Raw genomic sequence first — 23,574 nt, 5'->3', positions numbered from 1 at the left:
TGTGTCATATTATTAAAGGATGAAGAGGAAATAGGGGCTGACACTATTCCAGTCTGTGGACTGTTCAACTGTGCACACAAACCCAGACGACCTGTATTCTCCTGGATGGGCTTGGAGTTAGCGTGTTAGCTGAGCTTCCCACCTCTTTGTACAGACATCTATCTTTCCACAGAGTGGTCAGAGGTCACAGTCTAGGCCTGTGTTCAAGGTCCTCGCCTTGAACACAATGATTGGCTGAGGAAGTGTCTACTTGTAGAGGAAGAGGAAGTTTCCTGAACAGAAACTCGACTCTCATCAAAAGATGAGGAGGAAGGCATTTATGACTCTGTGGGTTGGGGCTGAAGCCACAACTCCATGAATCATCACACAGCTGAAGACAATCTTTGCAGCAGTGCTGCTCTCTGCAGGTCAGCTTCCAGTTTGAGGTCTGAGTGTATTTTAAAGCGTTGCGGTCAAACTGCTGCACATACTGGTCACTAACGGACATCCTGTGTTCAAATACAGGGCGCCTGATTTTGACCTTTTCTGACTTCACACATTAAACCTGTCACACTGTCTAACCTCACATAAAATAACATAATGCAATGCAACATACCTTCATGACCAGGTGTCTCCCTGAGACACTCAGTCCTTGCTCTGTCTTTCACTGTAACATGTGTACATGTAACTGTGCTCAATGATGACAGATGGAGTGTGTGTCCCTCTCTGATCAGGTGTGGGGACACTGGTCTGGGATGTGCTCCCTCCAGCCTGAGCAGCTTCACCTGGTCACCTGGTCACTCTTTCTTTTTCACTGGAAATGAGCTGCAAAGGAACTTATGTTTATGTTCCAATCTTGTCCCTTCTGGTGATCACTGAGTTGTTCAGTGTTTCTGACTGAAATAAGTTTGCTTCAGCAGCTTTTTCCAGAACTAAACGTTTCACTGTTGGGACATGAAGCTGCCCATCTTCAGATAATTCTTTTTTTTTTTTTTTTTAAAGGTTTTTTAAGGAAACTAAGAAATGTAAAACTCACAATTTTTCAAGCAGTGAACATGGTCAATTTTATAACTTCAGTGACTAAATTTTATATTACAGTTTAAGAATATTAAAATACACATTTAACAAATAAGAATTTTTTCACACTAATATTGAAATATCATCTTCCTTGTCCTCTACTATTTCCACCCCCACTTCCTTCACTGTTGTTTCAGCATGTGGTCCGGGATCTGGCTCAGGCTCAGAGAATCGGACAAAAACCTGAGCAGGAATCTCTTAAGTCTAGGAGTCACCATCAGACCACAGCTGATTAAACCAGTCTCTTTCATGGTCTTGGACCTGAACTCAAAGCAGTGAAGTAAAAACTAATGAAATGTGAAGGGAGCTACCAGTTGTCATCGCTCCACTAAGGTCTGGTCTCTGGATTCACGTTATGCAATCTGCACACACACAAATACACACACAGCAGCAGGAGAACACATGCAGGCCCAGACCTTCAGACACCTTGTTTACTGTCCGTACAAACCTGGTGACTGAACAATCATGCAGTTCTTCATGGATTTGTAAAACCATTACTGAAAAAGACCCACTGTAGAGCTTTCTTTAAAAACAATTTTATTAAATTTTGTTATGTACATTTAATGAGCTGTAATTATAGGATTAATATTATGCATCAGTGGGTATGTTGTAATAATAAAATATCTGTTTTAGTCTTTATTGAATTGGGTTGATGATAAGAGGTCAGCTGGACTTCCTGACTCTAGAGTTTACCAAAAAGTCAAGCTGATTGGTTAGATTTCAGTCTGCAAGTTGGTCTGAACAGACCAAGTCGACAGATGACATACTAAGATGCTGGTAATAAGTGGCTAACTAATTAGCAGTATCTGTGTAATCATAAGTATTAGGCCAGCAGTTAGATGCAGCTTAGTGGAGAAACCAAAATGTGTAAAAGGACAAAGAGACAATAAAAACTCAGCAGACACTCGTCTCATCAGAAAATAATTTAATCACATTTCAAGCCAACAGGTAGAAAAAAACAACACTTTCCTTACTAATACTCTTTAATCATTTTATGGCAGAATTGTGACAAAAAGAAAAACAAATTGCACATGAGCATGTTTGTGAGTCCTGACTGGTCACTGGGGGGCTGGTGCTCACAGCGTGGACCAGTCTCTGAGGCAGTGTCTCTCTGAATGAAAATACTAACGAGCTTCAGGATCCAGTTTGATCCAATTTACTAAATAAGAGTCTGTTGCAGCTTCGCTACAGGGAAAACATCCTTTAATACATACACGGGGGCGGGGTTGAACACTACAGTGAGATGTTGTGGTCTGCCCCTCCCCAACCCCAAACCAAACCCCACCCCCCCTCAGGTAAATTAAAATAAAAGGGAGGAAAAAGAAGAAACAAACGAGGACTCAGCAGGTCGATACTTACGTACATGATGTGACGAGACATAAGCAGGTCATTCGGGGGGGGGGGGGTCCTGCAGGAGGTGGGGGGCTGCCTTACCTCGTCACTCACTCATCTACAGCCAATCAGCTGATTTGTATTTATTACTGTGATATAAGAATGACTGGAGTCTTCAGCCCACGATGAGTCAGTGACCGTCCCCCTGCGCTCGGCTCACCACTAAATTCACTCCCACCTGCTGACACCTGTCCACCAGCCGCCGCAACCGCTCGGAGTCGCTGCACGCTGCCGCTTCAAACAGGAGCCACTATGGGGGGTTGGGAGGAGGGAGGAGGACAGTAGGTGAACATGTGTGTATCAAGGTATGCACAGAAGCAAACAACACAGAGCCTGTTTCCACGGTCACGTGACGCATCTCAGTTATCAGTCCGTGTCAAGGACACTTATCTAATTCCACACGTTCATGTGTGTTCGCATCAGGCGGCAACTCGACTCGACATTGATGCATTTGACTTCGACATCGACTGGCCATCAGTGATGAGTTTCCTGACCGTGTCTACATTAACAAGCATCTTGAAGCTGATCTGGTTTTAATCAGTAGATGATTCTTCCTCAAATTGGTTTTTAATGTGTCACATGTTCATCAGTTCTCACTTCCTGCTTTTTTTTTTAAACCTTTATACTGACTGAAGTGTTGATGCTGGATATTTTTTAACATCTGTGACCCTGCCTCAACAGTACGAACTTTCAAAATAAAATATGTGATGAAATAGTGGCTGAGACACGTGACAGTGTAAACGGGTCAGAGAATGTCTGTATGTGTTATGTGTTTGCATGTCAACAGTGTTAGAGAGAAAATGTAGGGGGTGAATTACATCTTTCCACAGGGCAGCACACAGAGGAAGATTCTGGAGGGCCTGCTGATAGAGATGTCGCACCTATAAAAACAAAAAAAATGAAATAAAAGGAGGGAGCGGGAGGAAAAACACACACCAGATGCAGAAGTGTAGTGTCAGTTCAGCAAAAAACAGAAAATGTGGAATGCAGTCAGAGTTTTAAGCATGATGTCCTCATATAAGACAAACAAGCAGCAAACAAACACAATCAAGAATCTAAACCGCCACACGTACACATTACGGTAGACGGTGATAAAATGCCTGTGGGGGAAGAAACAAGATTCAGTGACATGAAGGGATCAAAAGAAACTGACAGAGCAGTTCATATGCCAAACTTTAATTTTCAGATTATTTTTCCAAGAAAATACTTCAGTCTGTGTGTTAAGTCTCACATTCCCTCCTTCACTAACTCACCTCAGATCGCCGCTTTAGATCCTTCTCCACAGTTATTGCTCTGTGAGAAACAGCACAAACACTGTCAGCTGTGCATCTGTTCACTCTAACATACAATAGCACAATCTAATGTCTCTCATATTTATGATCTGTACAGTGTGAATTCATAGCGCTTATTGCCAACAAATCTCATATGCAAATCCAAACCAATACTGTATTCAGCTTCTGTGGTCCTGAGGTCTGAACCGTTCAATGTAAATGTGTAAAAACACCCCAACATACATGTATTTTCATTAAAATACATATATCAAGTGGAAGTATGTATGAGTATAAAATACTGATTAATCTCTAAAAAACAAACTACTTTTGGAGAATAATGACTAATTTGTTTTGTTTTCTTTCTACTATATCAGGCGAGACGTGACAAACAAGCTGCTGTGATCACGTCTTTGCTGCAGACAAACTCACAGTAAACACAGACACAGCCGAGGACAGCAGCTGAAAGCAGATGTGACTTTACACCTAAGACAAGAAGCACAGATGTTGTGACAAAGCCTGTGACACTAGGACAGGGTCAGTGATGGTTTGGTCTTTTTGTGGATTTGCTGATAGGAGAAAAAACAACAAAAACAAAAACAAAATCTCAGCAAAGTCCTAGTTGGATTCATTTCTCATCAGTTTCCCTTTTAGCCTGTTACCACAGACAGTTCCGAGGGTGGTTTGAAGCCAGTGCCTACTTTAGAACCAGTTCCTTGCATTTTGACAGCAAAAGAAGTGGCTCAGGGCCAGGAAAACTGGTTCCACATTAGCACCAACTCTTTGCTTTTGGTCAAGTTAAACAATGTTATTAACAATTTATCATTTATTAGATTGATCAGCACAGTCAATGCTGGTTAGCTAAAGGCTAAGGTTAATTGAGGCTAATGTAAGTATCTTCAAGTCACCGCTGTTAGCATTTGTATCAAACACAAGTGCTGCACACCGCAATGAGGACAGGCCACACAAATGACCCGTTTGTGTGTTTGGACGACAATGTGAGCTCACAAAGACGGGAGCTCACACTGTGAAGAGACATTGTAGTAATAGCATTGTGGTATTAGCATTGCTATGGAAGTAGTCATGTATAGAGTGATGTAATGTTCTACAGTTCGCAAGTTAATGCAGCTCTGAACCAGATCTAGCACCAAGCTTGTTTGCGAGAACATGTTCAGCAGACAGGTGATTTAATTGTTGCACTTACATGTTCCAGAAGGCCAAACACTTTGGACTGTTGCTGCTCAACATTCTGGCCTGGAACTTGAGGTGTTCAGTGTTTCCATCCTGCCACTCCTGATGCAGCAACCTGTGGAGCAACACATCAACATTGATGACTCAATAACAGGATGTGTTTCTCTACTAGTTTCTGTTGACCAGCTTACTCAGACCAGGGTTGTCCTGCTCTCACAACATGCAGCTGCATCTGTCCCTGTGTGTGTGTGTGTGTGTGTGTGTGTGTGTGTGTGTGTGTGTGTGTGTGTGTGTGTGTGTGTGTGTGTGTGTGTACCTCAGGCCCAGCTCAGTGTTGTTGGGCATAGCGTATCGCAATCTCTCCAGCACCAGTGCATGCTGAGACTGTGGCAGACAGCTCAGGTAAAAAGACACCACCTGAAGAAGTGGAAGCATCAGCACATTAAACTGTTTCCTGTGGGAAAATCATGTCATTTTTCTTTTTTTGATAAGTTCTTCCTCTCATATGCTTGTAGTTTTTCCCCGTAGCATTTCATGTTAAGCACTTTGAGGTAAGCACTGTCTGGAGGACATCATTACTCTGATTACAGTCATTAGATCTTAGTGCAGAAAGACAAATGCTTTACTTGAAAAGGAAAACAATACTTCAAATTAATGTATACTTTGATCCCGATTATCATTGGTCTTAAATGTGGCAACAAAAAACATCGTATTCTGATTCAGTCATTTCATTCTTTTTTTCAGCTGGTAAATCCACACAGGTCTTGCCTTGTTGTGAAAGTGGTAACAGCTCCAGAATTCTGCAGGGTTAAAGGGAAGCTCCAGTCGAGATGGGACAGTGCTCAGGCAACGATGGATTAGGTCTGAGAACAGTTTGGACTGACCAGGTCCACGAGTCTGAGGACTGCTGCTGAACTCTAGGTAACTAAGAAGGGACAAAAGAGGTTACTGAAACTAAATTCTCTCAGTCAGTGAGATTAAACCATACTGTTGAATGTTCTGCATCAGTACAGTACTGCACAATCAACACGGTAACTAGTTATACACCTGCACAGGATGAGGAAACCGTGCTGGAGACATCAGAAACCAGCACTGATTTTGGAGTGGTTCAGATTTCTAATCTGGACAAATCCAACCAGACTGCAATACAAGCAGCTGAGCTCACTGCTGTGTTTTAACTTATCACCTGATGTAAGAGCTCAGAGAGAAGCAACCAGAATGAGTGCACCTTTACCTTTTGGAGTGTAAAAAAGGTGGAAAACACAGATGTTTAAGGTTGTCTCCAGGTTTAAAGAGGCAGGACAGACACATATTCATTACTGACACTACTGAGCCTCATAAACAGAAATGTTCAGATTACAGTTTGACTACTCAGTGTCGTGCAGAAGTAACAAACATGGTGACTGTGATTGTCCCTCGTTACTGGTATTACATTTAGCTGTATAGTGAGAGTATACTGGTCCAGGTGGCCCAGCCACAGGGAAAGCATAGTAAATGGTCACTCCTGTAGGCGACACTCACTCCATCCACAGTCTGTGAAGTTCCTCCAGCTGCAGTGATGATCCCAGCGCTCTCTCAAAGGCCTCCACCGTCTGATCCACAGAGCCGTGCAGCCACTGCCAGCGACTACAATACCAACCCAACACAGCTTCATGATTATTAAGCACAGGTTTCCCGCAAGGACACCAGATTCAGTTTTCTCACCTACTGCCTGGGTCAGATAGGAACCATCAGTCACTGAGCTTATAGTCCCACTGACTTTATTAAAAGAAAAAAGAATAACAGGGGAAGGGAAAACACACCAGTGAATCAGGTGGAAGTATGGCATCTGCTGACTGAGCTGTTCTTCCAGCTCCTTCTTGATGGTGGGACCTGTTAGGAATCCCTCTGTTGGGAAACCAAGAATGTGTCTAATGGAGGAGAAAATGACAAACATTAAACTTTCGACCTTTCCACCTAATTTTACACTTTCAGCCTCTGCTGCTTCCATCTGTCTTTGGGCTCTATACATGACGTACCGCAGGATGTCCACAGGTTTCTGCTGACTCTGCTCCTCCTCACAGAGCGAGAGGATAAATCCTCGGAACAGAGGAACAATGGCGCTCAACTTCTCCTGTGGAATAAATATGTTTTAAATATTGTTTAAACCAACAGAGTTGCAGCAACTGTAAAAAGTTCAGATGGATGTTAGTTCTACAAAGAAGACACACATGCAAAGTCCAACATAAAGGGAAAAAAAATTCTGTTTCCATTTTATTCCTCACATTAACAGTGCAGGTCAGCTCACCTGAGCCATGAGGAACTTGCAGGAATGATAGAAGACCTCTGCATTGTTGGGACACTCAGCCAAAGCGTGAAGCCACATGTTTACCGCTTGATCACCGTGCCCTTTCATGACGTGAAGGTCAGCCAGAGCTTCTCGCAGCGTGCACAACCCAGGACAGAGCTCCAGCAGAGACTCACACAGAGTGATGCCCTCATCGTACCTACAGGAACAGGGCAACAAGATCATGAAACTCCATGTTGCAATGCAGAAAATCTGCAAATATTCTCATGTCCCAACATTAAACTTTATTAGCCTTTACTTTGTAGATTGTTAGTTGCTTTTTATTTGGTTTTAGTTTGCTTGACATGTTCCCACATTAATCACTGCATTTTGTACACAATCAAAAAGTAAACCACTTGTGAATGCAGTAGGGTGTGCACATCTACCGATCTAAAACATGAGAACTTTGATGCCAATTTCTGTATCACATGATCAGATTTCAATCCTCAACAAAGCAAAACCATCACCGTCAGCTCACCTCTGCAGCAACCTGTTGAGGAAGATGAGGTTGGTGTGAAGAGACAAACAGGCCACCACCCTTTCACTCTGAGTCAGAGACTCGTCGCTGCAGTGCTGGATGGCGTCTTGGATGAAAACAAAGTCACAGAACATGAAAACCTGGAGAATCAAACTAAAGTGCTTACAGCTGACCAGCTCTGGTGTTGGTGAGCATACCCTGGAAGAGGGAAATAAGTATGTCGAGTGGCGTGCGGATGTCCTTTGGCGTCCTCCACGGCAGCAGGAAGGACTCTCTGCTCACCAGTCTGGATGGACCGGACTCTGCCGGGTCATACAGACTTGATGGCAGCCGGTCAAACTCTGTCAGGTGGATGTAGGAGAGCCAGACCAATGCCCGGTCACCAGCTGTTAGGTGGTCCACGATGCTCCTGTCATGGGGAGATTTCAAGGCATTCTGCAGACAGAACAGAGACATTTATTATGATTTTAGAGGTTCAGCCAGAATTTTAGATGACTCTGTGCAGATACTGTAGAAGTTAATGTGAGCTGCCCTCAATAAACAAAGTTAACGGATATGCTTTTGATCACAGGAGATCACACGTCAGCAGGAAAACATCTGCTTTAACCTGCAAACACGTTTTAAAATACACATATCTACATTAACTGGTGTTCAACTGGCTGAGAGACAAATTAATGAGAAATGTAAACAGAAAATGTGTTTCAGGTCCTCTGGCTCACAACAGAATCCTAAACAGATGCACAAAACCTGAACTTCAGAAACATTTTATTGGTGAGATGTTTGACCTGTAAAATGGCCAGTGCACTCTCCATCCTGCCTGTAAACAGGTTGAGGTGGACTCTGTAGAGCAGAGCCTCCATCAGCTGGAAGGACAGTTTGTCTGTGACTTCTGACGAAGCCTCAGGGATGAGGAACTGCACAAAACGATCACACACATAGTCCTTTCCATCGAATGAGGTCTCCAAGTTCAAATACTAAAGAGGGAAACAGTTATCAACATACAGTAATACCGTAATGTGCTATTGCGGCAGGCAGCAGGACTTACGTTCCACCACACGTGGTAGTCGGGAGCGTGCTCCACAGCCATCTCACACATCTCCTGCACCTCCTCCCTGCTGCCTCGTCTGGAGAACAGAGACAGGTAGTGGCTCCATACCTCTGGGTTGTCACAGTTAGTCTCCAGAGCACGTGACAGTGTGTTCAAGGCGGCTTCCAGGCACTCTGCTGCAGACCTGCAGATGAGATGATGACAGTGAAACAAAAGGAAACGAAGCAGAACTCAGAACCAGCTGATTATGTAGTGACTTACGTTTCGTTCTGACTGAGGTATTTGAAAGCCAATTTTATCCACAGCTGAGTGTCTCCAGGACTCTCCAGGACGCTTGCCTCAAGATTTGAGATGTCGTCTGTCTCACTCAAAAAATAACGTTTGTCCTCTGATGTGACGCATGCATCCAGAACAGACAGGCTGGTCTTAGAGCAGTCATCTGCACAGAGAGTTACAATATTAGAGACGTTCAGGTGTTTAAGTTTTAAGTGACATCTGCTGGGTAGTATACCAGTTTCATCAGCAACACCGACAATTAGATGGCAACAGAAAATCACTGAGATCTTTCCTGATAGAAGATGAGAATATAAAATGGAAAACAACAGCATTTAGAATTCTTTGAGCATATTATTTATAGGAAATAACAATGACATAAAAGTTCCCACCCTGTTAATAAAAACTCTAACTTGTGGAGAAAGACAGGGGTGTGAATCTCCTTCTCTCTAAGGATTTGGTATGTATGTCAATATAAGAGCCACAATTCAAAACAAAAATAATTCAGATACATTACAGTACGATTCAGAACCATACAGATTGTTTTTTTATCGATTCAGCTAATATGATTTTTAATTTAGCTTCTATTTAACCTACACAATATATTAAGTGTTTTTCAACTGATGCAGCCGCATCTGACTCAATTTTCTGATTCGTATCAGTTAATCTTTACACCCCTAGACTTGTTTGTTCACATATTTAATGCTAAGAATCCCCAAAAAGATTTTTTCTACAGAGTTTCTCTGTCCCACCATTGCCTGAGGTTCCTTACCATTTCTCCTAGCTGTGACGTTTTCAGCAGACAAATCCTCACCATCGTCCTCGGGGCTGAGGCAGCTCTGCTTTGACGGCTTTGGCCTCCACCTTCTCTGGTCCTTAAAGGTGGTAAATGGAGGGACTGTAAAAAAGAAACCCAGTCAGCAATGTGTCAAGCTGTCTCTAAGGATGAGAGTGTAAAATAAAAAGGTCACCAACTGTGTCGTTTGCTTTCATTAACTTTGCTGACAAGGAGGACCGCCTTCTGATCAATTCCCATCCGGCCTTTGTTGGTGCCAAAGAGCTTCTTCATATACTTCTCTACACATCAAAAAACGCAGGTGATATGGACTCAGATATTTCAGTGAACAGTCTGTAAACAGAGATTAATCAAAACACACCTGTGGCGACACTGATGTCCTCATCCGAGCTGCTCTCGGAACAACCGATCAGAGACAGATTGTAGGACAAAATGTCCTGAAAAAGCTGGTTTCCAGTCAAAGTGCAGCTTCTCATGTGCTGCCTGCAGCACAGAGGGAGTGGGGATCAGATGTTAGACACGAAAGAGATGACACACAGCCGCTCAGCATAAGGTAGAGGAACAGTTTTACACTCTCACCCTCTGCAGTCATCATCGTTGCAGGTTCCCGTGAGATCAAAGTGGCAGAAACACGTCTTTGGGTCGATGGTGTTGCTGTAGGTCACAGAGCTCAGAGACAGCTTCTCCTTAGTCCTGTAATATGGACTGAACCTGGGGGAGAGAATACACACGATTTCACCAAAACCACCACAAATAAGTCCATATTATTCTGTTTTTTCTGACTTTTCATGTGCTGGAAATTATCACTGAGACTTATGTCAAATGTGACTCTTGGACAGCCCTAGTTTTTCTACTGCAGCTACACCAGTGTCACCTGAAAACACCTTACCTCTCACTGTTGAGCTTTATTGATTCTGTCACTTGCAAAACCTGCTGGCTGCACCAGTGACTGTGTGTTTACGTGCAATTAACTAACCAGGTTAGTGACAATCTGCATATGCACCTAATATACCCTTTTTTCTGTGTGTGTAGTAGAGTGACAGGTGAGAGAAAGAGGTATAGCAGCGCTCCTGTACACAGCACAAACACTCTGAACATGTAGCTGGTTACGTTTTAGTCAGATGTGTGGTCTCAGATCAAAAAAAAAAAAAAAAGCCTTTGTTCTGTACACCTGAAGAGACAGATTTCCCTAGTCCCCCACGCCAATTGCAAAAACCAGGTTCCTTTTTACACGAAAGCTTTCTGGAGAAGCTGACTGTAACCCAGCTAACCTGAGGTCAATGTAAATTCACTGAGATATCTCGAAATCAGGAAAATCTTTCACAGGATGTCTGATTTAAAGAAGACAAGATAGAAACTTCCACACGGTGGAGATTGAATACAGAAATGAACTATAGGCTGTGAAGCATGGTGGAGCCTACCTGTAGGATCTGAAGAGAAGCAGAGGGCTGTGATACTGTCCAAAAGGAACTGGCCTCAGCTCGGTGCTCCCAGACCGACTTGTTGGCACATCCAGCTCCACTAAGAGACCCTGCACCTTGAGAAATAAACCATGCATGAAATATAAACATAAATCCAGAAATATGAAAGTAAAAGCATACTGTGATGTTGTTGTGAGACGGGACTGAGGAACTGGACTAATAACACAACCATTATTACACGACCATCAGAAGTACTAACAAAACGAATTGAAAATTAGCTGCAACAAACAGTCTGCTAAGTGACTAATAATCAGACAAATGAGCTGTTTAGGGTATTCGTGAGGCTTTTGCTTCTCAGTAAATTATATAATTTGGACAAAGAAGATGCCTGAAGTTGTCAATTGGGCCTCAGAAACCAATAACAGATATTTTTAAGAAAATAGGTATCTGAACGAACTAATCACTAGCTGGAGCCCAGCGTTGTCTGGTAGTTGAGTGGTTTAAGAAGCAAACCAAATACCTGACAGACCTTTGTTGCATGTCATTCCTCAACCTTTCTAACCCGTTTTCTCTAAACTGTCACCCGTTGAATAGAGGCACAAAAAGCCCCCCCCCCCCCCCCCCCCCCAAAAATAGAACAAAAAAAGAAAAACCCAACATTAATTAAAGTACTCTGTCTGTACTTTCAAATTTGTGGTGTTCACCTGTGCAGTTGGGAGGTAGTCTACATTGTCTACTAGGTTGTGCAGCTCCCTCTGAAGCAGCTCTCCAAGCTGTGGCTGCTGCTGGTCCCTCACCTTCAGAGCATCTACATCCAGCCCACCAAACATTTCAGCAGGAGCCTCTGAGTTAGATGAACTCTTGCTGGGCTTGGTGCTGCTGTCCTTAATGGGGGTAGAACTCAGCTGCTCCAAGTTAGGTTTGGTGAAGGAGCAGCTGGACTGACGGAGGGAGCGTCTGCGGGGACCTTTAGCTGCAGTAGCAGGTTCGGATTCATGTTCATCAGCCTCGGTGGTATCTTCGCTGTCCAGGGTGAGTTTGTCCTGGGTGAGGTCATGCAGCGAGGGCTGAGGTACAGGGAAGGGACTGGATGAGGGCGGAATCTGGATTGGAGGGTCTGGGGGGGTGGAAGCTCGTAGCGGCGACTCTGACAGTAGCCCCTTGTTTCTCTTGGCCTGGGCCTCCTTTAGCTTCTGGATCTTGAGGGCGTACTCCGATTCCAGTTGTTGCAGCCGCTGTTTCTGAGCGATCAGCTCTGCAAAGTGACGCTCCGAGCTGTGGGGAGCTCTGTCTACACGCTGCAGCTTACTAGGCTGATGTAGGGGTAAAACACAAAAGTCAGTTAGGAAAGTATTAAAAACACATTTTTACGTACAGGCTCACTTCACGTTCAGCATGTTAATACAGACTTCTTCTAATTTTATGAATCTGGTACATCTGGTGCACAGTTCCTGCTACAGTTCCATTGTTAGTAGTAGGAGGATGGAGGACAGAATGAGGCTGAGAAACATCACAAAGTTGCATCTGTGTAGAGTTTTTTTGTTTCCTAAGTAATAGTATTTAGTTTCTTCCCAGCATATAATTAGCTACACAAACTAAAACAAACACTGAAGACTGTCGGAGTAAATAATTTCCTGCAGTAAAGCATATATTGTGTAGGTTAAATAGAAGCTAAAGCATTAAAGAACGAAACAGAAAACTTTTGTACAGCTGAGTCGTTGTAGGTCCCCTAACAAAAAGTAACTTTCCAGACCACAAAGGGCCTGAAACGAATAATTTCTAAGACTTCAGCTATCTTCATCTACCATTTTAAAAAATGCACAAACACTAAAGCTTTAAAAACTACAGCTTTACATAAAGCATTTGATTATTCACATTTATGTGAAATTAGTCGGGAAAAAACAACAGAAGTGAATTTTTCCTCTCCTGCATGAACAAACCACAACAGGACAGAAACATTTAGCCAGAGATTAAGTTCAAGAAAGAAGAGAAAGAAAGTTGTTTTTTTAGATACAATAGTTTAAGTGTGGGCAAAAGGTGGTTAAAGGTGGTTTCTCTCACCAGGCTCTGGTTGGAGTCTGTCCTGCGTTTGGAACCTCTTCCAGCAACCAGCTGAGCCTGAACCAGCTCCTGCTCCAACCTCACAGCCACACTCTTCTTCATGGACACTCGATGTTCAACACGATACACCTACACACAGAAGGACAGGTCAGCTGTAAACCAACACCACAAATCTCTAGCTCCCTTGGCTCCATCCTCCCACCTGTTCCTGAAGTTTCTTGAGCAGCGTCCTGTTGGCACTGACGATTTTCTCTGATGCCTGCAGCTGCTCTCTCAGTTTGGCCACTTTAGCCTCGGCAGCCTTCAGAGACTCCCTCTTCTTCAGCTCCTGTTGGAGCAGGTGTCTGAGAACTGCCTCATCTCTCTGCAGCAGCTCTCTGAGAGAGAGGATAAGACAGCAATTCACACACTGTTTAGATTTGTTGTTTTTCTCTATAATTCCCTAAAATCTTACTCCTACACAATGCCATGAGATGACGATTGTAATTCAATTCAATTTAACTTTATTTATATAGCGCCAATTTACAACAAAGTCATCTTAAGGCACTTTACAGAATAACGTCCAGAGTACACAAGTATGTAGAAGCAACCCAACAAATCCCCCTTGAACAAGCCCTAGGCAACAGTGGAGAGGAAAAACTCCCTTTAATGGGAGAAACCTCCAGCAGAACCAGGCTGAGGGTGGGCGGCCATCTGCCTTGACCGGTTAGGGTAAGTGGAAAGTGAAGGGAGAAAAGAAAAGAACAACAAAAAGCAACAACAAAAAGCAACAACAAAACCCAACAACAAAGCATTATACAGGTTGGTAGAACACAAAATTAACAGCATACAGTGGTGACAAATAAATGTATAGCGAAAAAGAGGAGGGGACCTCATTGCACTTACGGGAGTCCCCCAACACTCTAAACCTACAGCATCTTAAGTAGGAGCTAGTTCAGGTTGAGTGAGCCATTTTAACTGTAAGCTAATTAGGTGGTGCATAAATAAAACAGGTTAAAAACCAGAGTCATAAGTGTTTTCCTGCTTCATGATAGGAACATGGTGAACTGGGAATTCCTTAGCTGATTCCTGAGGCGTTTCAGAAGGAATTCACTTAAAATAGAGAAGGACACAGATTTTCCTTACTCTTATAAACGTCTGATTCATGTGGTTTGTTGAGCTGGTCAACATGTTACTGTCAAAGGTATATCGCCACCTTTCAAAAAACATCAGTCACATCAGTTAATTCAGAGGCGTGTTATCAGTGTTGGCATGCTTTAGTTTCTCGATCAGGTAGTTTAGTTTATTTATGAAGCTGGTGTAGCTTGAAGTTGTGAGCCTGTGTCAGATCGGTTTAGTGGACGACATCGAAAAGTGAAAAGCAGGGCAAACCTGAGATGTTTGAAAAATTATTGGTTAACTGAAGGCTAATATTGTTACTTTGTATTAGGCCAGTTTTTATGAGGAGGCTAGGCAAAACTAGTTACTGCCTCAGAAACTAACTAGTGACTGTATATATTTTTAACCTCAACTCTGTAATTTCTTTTTACATCCTTATTTACCACAGATACTTTGAGGGCGGCTCTAGCTCCATTAGTAAGGCAGTCACCCACAGACTACAGGGTCAGTGGTTTGATTCCCAGTCCTGGCTATAAACCCCCAACAGCCCTTTCCCATCCCCAGCTGTGCAGTGCCAGTCCAAGCCCGGTGGAATTGGGGAGGGTTGCGTAAGGAAGGGTGTCCGGCTTAAAAAAAAAAAAACTGTGTCAAATCCACATGCGGACAATGATCCGCTGTGGCAACCCTGAACTCACGGGATTAGCCGAAAGAACAAAAAGTAAACAAAAATTTACCATAGATACTATTTATCGTTCCTGATACTGTTGTTCCTCGTTACAGTGACAGCTAAGTCTTATAATGGGCTGTAGTGTGCACATGCCAAACAGTTAAACTGGTTATGATCAACAGAACAGTAAGAACCAGCTTTCAATTAACACAAAGCTCTTTTTAGTTTCAAACGTTATATAATATATGATGATGATTTACTGCATTGAATTACTGCCCCTATGGTATTACTGAAGGAAACCACTCTTTGTAAAGTCAGGTTATTTAGAGTACACAATGGCTGTAATGTTAAAATGATTTTTACTGAGCAACATCACAGGATTCATTGTTGTGGTAAAGAAAGACATCTGCAGCAGATGTGGACACACTCTCTTATTCAGGTCAATTTAAACACCAACGTAAAACAACAATGGACTAATGTTTCAAGCTGGATCAGAATCATACTGATGTTGTTTAAACATTTGTGAGGCCAGAACATGACTCAATGTATGCAGCTGTTTACTCTCCCGTGTGTGTGCTACTGTTCTCACCTGTGTTTACTGAGTCTCTGCTCTGCTTCACACAACTTCAGCTCTGCAGCTGATTGTATGGCTGAATCCAGCACACACTCAGAGCTGGCAGGCGAGGTGGAGCTCTGAGGACTGTGTTCCAGCAGCATCCTCTGCTTCTCTCTGCTGTCAGGAGCCAGACAACAAATGTAAATCTCTCAGACATCTAATAACCAAACTAAGAGGCCCCAGAATGTCTGCAGCGGGTAGTTTGGTACCTGGCGATGTCCTCTTTGAGCAGACGGTATTCAGCCCTCTTGGCTTCAGGTAGAGCCTCTGTAGTTCTCACTGGGTTGTTTTCTTTCTCACACCCTGATGCTGCTTTAGGCTTTGCAGCCTGGAGACATAAATAAATGAAGTCAACATCCCTCTTTGTTACAGTTTTATGATGGGACAGATAAACTTGGTTATAGATGAGGAAGACACATTTGACTAAATACTCTTTCACTTTGCTTTCAGTCTAATTCAATTGCTTTTTTATGAATGTAATTCCCCAATTCTTTGAATATTTTCCTCGCTCTACTTCCGAGCTGTCTGTCAGAGGTTCACTAAGAGTCCCCCACCTCAACTGTCCTCCTGGCTTCTTTGATCATGAACTCCAGTCCTCCAAACACAGCCTGTGTGGAGCTGTAGGTGTCCATATCCGAGTCACTGTCGTCCGAGTCGTTGAGAGAAACCACTACAGACTTGTGTCGGGGCAGCTGTAGGAGACAGATTATACAGGTGTTCCTCTTAATAAACACGAAACTTCAGCATTTGACTTGATTATTGACCCCATGGGACAAATTCAGATGCCACAGTGGTAAAGTGAAGGTGGGGGGGGAGTCCTACCACCAGTGGAGCTCTTGGAGTATGATGTCCTCTGCTGTACTTGTTGGTCCTGGACTGAGAGACCATGTTCAGACTAACAGTAGTCAGGTTCCCTCTGTTCTGCTGCTGGACACCTGCAGCTGGAGGAGGAAAACTAGGGGATGGAGGACGGCTACAGCTCTTCTCCTGCAGACAGAGGGTATACAGTTATGATCATCACCGACACATGGAAGTGCACAGGCATGCACAACGAAACAGCAGCACCACCACACACAGTAACCGTGTGTGTGTGTGTGTGTGTGTGTGTGTGTGTGTGTGTGTGTGTGTGTATATATATATATATATATATATATATATATATATATATATATATATATATATATATATATATATATATATATATATATATATATATATATATATATATATATATATATATATATATAAATAAATAAAGATAATATAATACTTTATTGGTGCATCTGCTCAGAGTGGCAGTTTAACCTAGAACTAAAGGCTGAGTTTATAGGCGCAGTCAATTTTTGTTTATTTAAATTCAAGAACACAAAGCCCCACATGTTCTCTACAGTATTTGAGTAATTGTACTCAGTTACCTAGTGACAAACTGTGACAGGTGTGTGAGGAGAACTGACCTCAGTGGCTGCCACCCTCTTGTTTGCCATAGACATCAGGCAGGTCTCCCTCAGCAGCATCTCCTCTTCCTCCTCCTCATCTGCGAATGGGGGTTTGGGAGGAGGCTCCATCTCATCAGGGGGAGGAGGGAGAGGGGGAGGTGGGGGAGGAACACCAGACAGCATGGTGGAGAGGAAGGGTTGACAAAGGTCCTAAAATAAAAAATAAATTAAAAAAAAAAAAAAAAAAAGTGTTTTAGGGCTGGACCCAAATATACAAAATGGGTGGGTATTTAATTTTCAGTTTTGGTATTTGGATATTTTTACTTTTCTAATGTGAAATGCTAAATGAACCCTGAGGAGTGTCTGCTTCTGACAGGTACAGAGACGTGCTATATAGTGTTAAAACCCATGCACGAAGTAAATGATAAATGTACTTACAATGATGAAAGAAAAATATCCATCCCAACTATCATCCTGAGTTTAAGGTAATGACAAATAAGGTACTGCTGAGTTCAATTACCTGAGCAGTGAGAATCTGTCACACACAAGGAGGATTGGAAACAAACTTTTTTCCAGATTGATAGCAACTTAGCTTCAGTTTTAGTCTGGCTTTGATTTCGAAACAAGGCATTGTGTTATATCTCTCCTATTATTGAGCCACTCCACTTCACTGTAGCATTCTGCCATGCAATGTGAGGGTTGCTTGGGTAACCTGAGTGATCTCATTGAATTGTCCAAGTGAATCAAGTCATGATTCTATCTGCATAGTGAGAAACTGTCAGAAACTGGTCTGTCACAAATGCATAATGCTTAACAAAAAAAGGTAACTCATCCCTGACTATTATTATGTTATAAATGTTTTTGTCTCGAGATGTCTGATTGCCCAGGTGCTGCATCAGCCCAAGATCTACTGTATATCCCTGTGGGGATAATGAAGCATATTGCATCATAAATAAAGTTTTAAGGCTTCTGTCTTGGCCAGGTCTCTCATGAAAATGAGATTTGCAATCTCAGTGAGTTTTTACCTGGTTAAATAAACGGAAAGTAAAGTAAGTAGAGTTATTAAAAGCCACTGATGATTAACAGGGCACACAGAGAGAAGAGGAAAGAAGCGTACCACTGCAAACTGAGCAGAGTCGGTCACATACGGAGGACCCTGAGGGAAACATCCTGGATCGTCCAAAGGAAACGGGCTTGGAGTTGGAGACGGGACTGCAGCAAACAAACATACTGTGAATGAAGTAAATCATGAATGAGGAAGGATGACCTATAATGGCAAGTTAGAAAAGTTAGAAAGAATGTTTTGTGTGTGAGCGTGTGATGTGTGACTGTTCTGTCTGTTCTGACTCCTAACCTGGAGAGCTGGTTTCACTGTCCGTGTCCATGGCCACCTCATCATAATTGTCGTACTGGTAGAGGTTCCCTGAGGCATCCAAACCCTGTTTACCTGTAGACTTCCTGTGCTCACGGTCCCTGGGCTGAAGGACAAAGAAGCACTTTATTGTTGGTTTGTTAAGAAAAAGCAAGCAGCTGATTCCCTAAGTTTTTTGGTGGTAATGCTGTTTGGGACGATTTACTCCAGTTTCTGGACTAGACACATTTTTTTTTACATTTTCACGATGAAATGGTGGAATGGCCAGATTGAATTAAGACAGAGAAAGACGTGGCTAAGCAGCTTCTTACCTGACCATGTGACCCCATCTTCCCTCCCACCAGCTTCATAAAGCGGTTGTATTGCTCGTCCTGGTTGGACAGGTCCCTGATGCGGCGTATCTCATCCTCTCGTTTGCGCCGTTCCTCCTCATCCTGCCGTCGTTTCTCCTCCTCCTGATGCTGCTGTTGCAGCTTCCAAGTCCTCAGCTGCTGCTTCCTGAATGCCTGCTTTGCGACTGAGCCTGAGGATAGACACATATGGTCAGGAACAGCATCTCATGCTTTTGTGAAACGGAAGCAACTGAGACTGGAATCTGAAATTAAAATTCTGGTTGTGCTCACCTGGACTGATGACCTTCTTGGCCACATGAGGTTTTCCTGGAGTCCAGCCTCTCTCTTGGGCTGCCTTGGGACCAGGTTTTGGACTCTGTTTGGGTCTGTCTCTCTCTGGAAGTCTGTCCCTGTCTCTGTCTAGAGGTCTGGGCCCATTTTTGCCCCTGTCCCGGTCCCTATCCAGAGGTTTGGACCTGGTTCTGTTCCTGTCTGCAGCAGTAGCGGGAGCTGCAGAGGCGGAGGACGCCGACCTGGTAGTGACTCTCTGCCTGCTGGGTGTGGGAGCCCTGGCCCCAGCGCTCCTCTCTTGTGTGGCTTTGGTGATCCGGTCTTTGCCCTTCTTCATCACTTGCTGCTCCTTCTGCTGCCACTTCTTACTGGCCGACTGCAGAGCAAGCAGACGGAGCTGCAGCTCTGACAGCTCCTCCTCCTCCACCTTCACAACCAGCTGATCGCAGAGACAGAAAGTTTTAACACACCACTGCTCTCTCCGACAGGAATTAAAGAACATTGTTTGATCCATGGATTCACTTTAAGAGTTGAAACTAAACTTCTGATCCATGGTTATTGAAGAAGATAGAGAACAGATATTCTAAGACCTTTTTCAGCAAATTCACCTACAGCTCAAATTTTCATCTTATTGCTGCAACTAACCATTATCCTCATTATCAACTGCTTGTTATTTTTTCCATTTACTAAAAAAATGGTTGTTGTCCAAGCTGAAATCTTTAAACTTCTGGTTTCACATGAGCAAATGAAGATTCACCTCATTGTGATGGAGGTGAGAAAAAAATAGATGAATAAAAATCAACAAACTCAAAATAGTTGGCCTTACTGCTAAAAATATAACAAACACTTATGTACTGATTAAGACACACTGTTACAATGATAAGCAGTTAGCAGGTCACTGTGCATCATAGAGACCAATCAAATGTCTGTGAAATCTTCACCTTGTTTGGAGAGACGGCAGAGTCTTCGCTGGAGGTTGATGACTCCCTGAGACACGAACATGTCTTTTTACTTCTGTCTTCTTTGTCAGTTTCCTCACTGCAGCAGGAACACATCTTCACCTCTGCTCCAGTTGCAGGTTTCTGTTCAGTTTCTCCTCCTGTGTCTGCTCTTTTGCCTTCTTCTTCTTCTGCACCTGGAGAAACACACAGGAAGTCAAAGATCAGCAGGTTACAAGACAGGATGATGCTTCTCTGAGAGATGAGAAATATGTCACGTCCACTTCTTCACTTATCGAGAGAGAAGCGCAGATCAGAGTATTTGAATCTACTTACTGTATTTATTCACAAATTTTGTGCAGATTCTGAATTTTAAAAGTTTAATATTGATTCTTATAATTAGCAATTCTGGTGGGTCTATTAATCTCATGTCATCTGAGAGGACATCTGAGAAGACAAATCAAGACGGTAAAACTCTTGTTTCTGTTGCGGCAGACACAAGGTATTCCTCCTCCAGGAGAACACATATAATATTGAAACTGAACCATCAGATTTATGCTTCACCTGCAAGTAGACAAAGCTTTATCTCACCATCTCTCCCAGCATCTCCCGTCTCCTGCTCTATGCGTCTCCTCTGCAACTCATCCAGATCTGCAGGTGTTGGCAGCCTCTGACGCAGAGGTTTGATGTTGAAGGCTTGGAAGACTTTCTTCTCTGCCGTTTCCAACTCAGTGCTCTCCTCTGGTCCTGCTGCACTTGGAGCTGGCTCAGGTACTGGTCTGGTCTCTGTAATACTGCTACCATGATCTGTGAGGTCATCTGGGATGGGGGAAGCTTTGGGCTCCAGAGCCATGGTCTCCTCTTTGCGAATACACTCCAGCTCCAGCTGAATTTGCTTATACTTGGACAACAAGTCCTCAAAGGACTCATCAACACTGCTGTCAGTTTTGGAAACACTGTGAGCCGCTTTCCTGGGCTGGGTCCTGGTCTGAGGTTTTTCTGAAGTCATGCATTAAGGTCAGAAGCATTTTAAAAATCAAAATCATTGTTAAAATTACAACAAATTGTGCCTGTGCTGTGGGACCAAGTCAATAAAGTCTGATCATGACGTGCCGATTAGTTTTTATGACAAACCAATAATTGGTTGAGTTTAATAAGAGATAGAATACTGTATACTGAGGAAATTTAATCCATTACATCAATCTGAAAGCCAATAAATTAGTAAGATTATCTACTTATCCACTGACTGCTACTTTGTTACTGTCATCTTTAATCAAAGAAAAAAAGCTCATATAATCTGATCACATTAATTCCAGCTATAAATATTAAGAAATCATAAACAGTGCACTCTAGTGCACCCCTGGCCTGTCTCAGATCATCTATTTCACAGACGTGTCACTAAGCAGTCATCCCATTCTAGGTTTCATTTCCCCATCAGTTTCCTGGAGACTGAGATCATCTGGAAACTGTTTACATTATACTATAAAACTATAATACTGATTTAAATACATGATCAGTTCATCTGCTGATTGCCTTTGGGATTAAAAGAATCACAGTTTATATATATATATATATATATTAAATTGCAGACAAAAAAGGTTAATTATATGTGGATACAGTCAGATTAAACTGTACTCAGAATTTGTTCTGTATTTCTTATTTTTTTTAACCAACTATAGCTCAGTTCAGCTCAAACACTGAACCCCCAAGTAGCTCTGGGTGGGTTAGGTGAGCACCTTGCATAGAAGCAACCCATCGGTGTGTGTAAGGGTGAATGACAAGCAAAATTTTAAAGTACATTGGATGAAAGCACTACACAAGCAAGCCATTTCATTTTTATATAATCTGCCTATTCATTCCCACTTTACTGCTATTTATATTGATCTTTTTCAAGTACTGAAGTGCTGTTTGTGAATTTGCCTCCAGGTTTCAGGAAATCTAATCCTAACCTTTAATGTTATAATTTATTAATCCGAATCTTCAAAATAATAAAGTATTTCCATAAAATGTTAATATGCACGTGAAGTACAAGTACCTCAAAACTGTGATTTAGTACAGAATCTGAGTAAATGTACTATGTTAGTGTCCACCACTGAATACACTCTCATGTCACAGACTTTTCTATCTCGGACGATTCTTTCTCTGGGTTGCAAACATGAAAGTGTCTGGGCTGATTTTTAATTCTGCGTTAATGTGGAGACACCTGTGGTTTCTAATGTGACGTCTAATTAAAACTGCGTCTCCTGGCCGTGATTATAAAGACCGGCAAAGGATACGTTTTCTCAAGGGAGACACCTTCACGGGGCCGTGAGTCTCTCCGGGCCCGTAACGACCGAGGGGAGCTTTGCCGCCTCCCTGTCCGCGGCTGCCTCGGTTCCAGGCCCCGCGTCCACCGTTCGGCATACCTCGGTGCCTGAATCTGCCCAGGGCCCCGTGGCTCCGCTCCCAGAAGCTGGACCGTGGGCTCGGCTCGGCGTGAAGACCGAGCCCCGGTGGCGGTGCAGGTGAGGGAGGCCGGTCAGGCCCACTCGGCCCGCACTGCTGCCGGTGGCTAGGTGGAAAGGGGCCGTGTGGTCCGTGTTTATACATCCGGACGCGGAAACCTGGCGGCTTGTGTCCCAGGTGTGGCAGCATGGGGTGTGGGTGTATGTGAGGTTTTCGGGTCCGTGGAGGAGCTCCGCAGCCGCCGGGCCTGTTACCATCCCCCTGCCGGAACGGCACAAACTCCTCGGCTTCATCATCGCAGATCTCTCCGTCTTCCAGCTCACCCTCCTCTGCGGGGGATCGGTTAACAGAGTTTGGATCCATGTTGTTTTGGACCGCGGACCATACACTCATCGAGCTGTAACTCTCGACGCCATTTTACAGATTTAACAACACTTTCATAAAACTCCGTCCGCCCAGGATGACTACTCTACTAGCTTCTTCGCTCATCTACCAACCATCGCGAGATGACGAGACTCGAAGTAACCAGTTACCGCGACATGACGAGACTTCGCGAGAGATAAAACAGCCGCCTATGTAATAGGAATAAATGCTTTAGATGGGGGGGAAAAAAAGGAGGAAAAGAAAACAAGTGATAGACGTCAAGTTACAATCTCCAAAAATCAGAACTCGTTAGTTTTATGTCAACACCAGCAAACAGGTTTATTGAGTAGGTCTACAAGTATTCTAAAAATACTACATCCAGATGGAAATAGTAGATTAAAAAAGTAGCTAAAACTGAATCCTTTCATAATCTGTAATCGTTTATCCTGTTCATGGTCATGGGGGGCTGGAGCCTATTACAACTGTCATTGGGTGAGAGGCATGGTCCACCCTGGACAGGTGTCTGGTCTATTTCAGGGCCAACACAGAGAGACACAGACAAACAAACATTCACAATCCCATTCACACCTATGGGCAATGTAGAGTCACCAATTAATCTAACATGCATGTCTTTGCACTGTTGGAGGAAACCGGAGCACCCAAAGGAAACCCACACAAGCACAGGGAGACTCCACCACTGTTCTTT

General features: G+C 43.3%; 1 protein-coding gene across 10 annotated transcripts; it reads right to left on the bottom strand.

Moving 5' to 3' along the window:
* Positions 1–1,966: 1,966 nt before the first annotated feature.
* LOC137108366 (zinc finger C3H1 domain-containing protein-like) lies at positions 1,967–23,009 on the bottom strand. 10 transcript variants are annotated; one of them, XM_067492827.1, is made up of 36 exons: positions 22,337–23,009; positions 20,652–21,059; positions 20,064–20,257; positions 19,123–19,561; positions 18,811–19,022; positions 18,482–18,605; positions 18,245–18,357; positions 17,146–17,337; positions 16,514–16,678; positions 16,246–16,383; positions 15,901–16,019; positions 15,665–15,808; positions 13,513–13,687; positions 13,311–13,439; positions 11,954–12,562; positions 11,250–11,365; positions 10,408–10,539; positions 10,190–10,311; positions 10,008–10,109; positions 9,805–9,930; positions 9,021–9,198; positions 8,757–8,943; positions 8,497–8,685; positions 7,909–8,146; positions 7,712–7,817; positions 7,195–7,393; positions 6,926–7,020; positions 6,710–6,817; positions 6,429–6,533; positions 5,676–5,832; positions 5,224–5,324; positions 4,921–5,022; positions 4,149–4,202; positions 3,702–3,741; positions 3,267–3,329; positions 1,967–2,698 (listed from the first exon to the last, which is right to left on the bottom strand). In XM_067492827.1, the coding sequence occupies exons 1-36, from the start codon at positions 22,896–22,898 to the stop codon at positions 2,579–2,581; spliced, it is 6,363 nt and encodes a 2,120-aa protein (XP_067348928.1). In that variant the 5' UTR covers positions 22,899–23,009; the 3' UTR covers positions 1,967–2,578. The 10 variants fall into 10 exon arrangements, with proteins under 10 accessions (XP_067348928.1, XP_067348930.1, XP_067348929.1 ...); XM_067492829.1 differs by having other exon boundaries at positions 11,250–11,359; XM_067492828.1 differs by having other exon boundaries at positions 15,665–15,805.
* Between the last annotated feature and the right edge of the window lie 565 nt (positions 23,010–23,574).

The sequence above is a fragment of the Channa argus genome, chromosome 23 (assembly GCF_033026475.1).
Source record: "Channa argus isolate prfri chromosome 23, Channa argus male v1.0, whole genome shotgun sequence".
Classification (NCBI taxonomy): Eukaryota; Metazoa; Chordata; class Actinopteri; order Anabantiformes; family Channidae; genus Channa; species Channa argus.
Note: the sequence above shows the minus strand (reverse complement) of the source record. Positions and strands in the feature narration are given on the sequence as shown.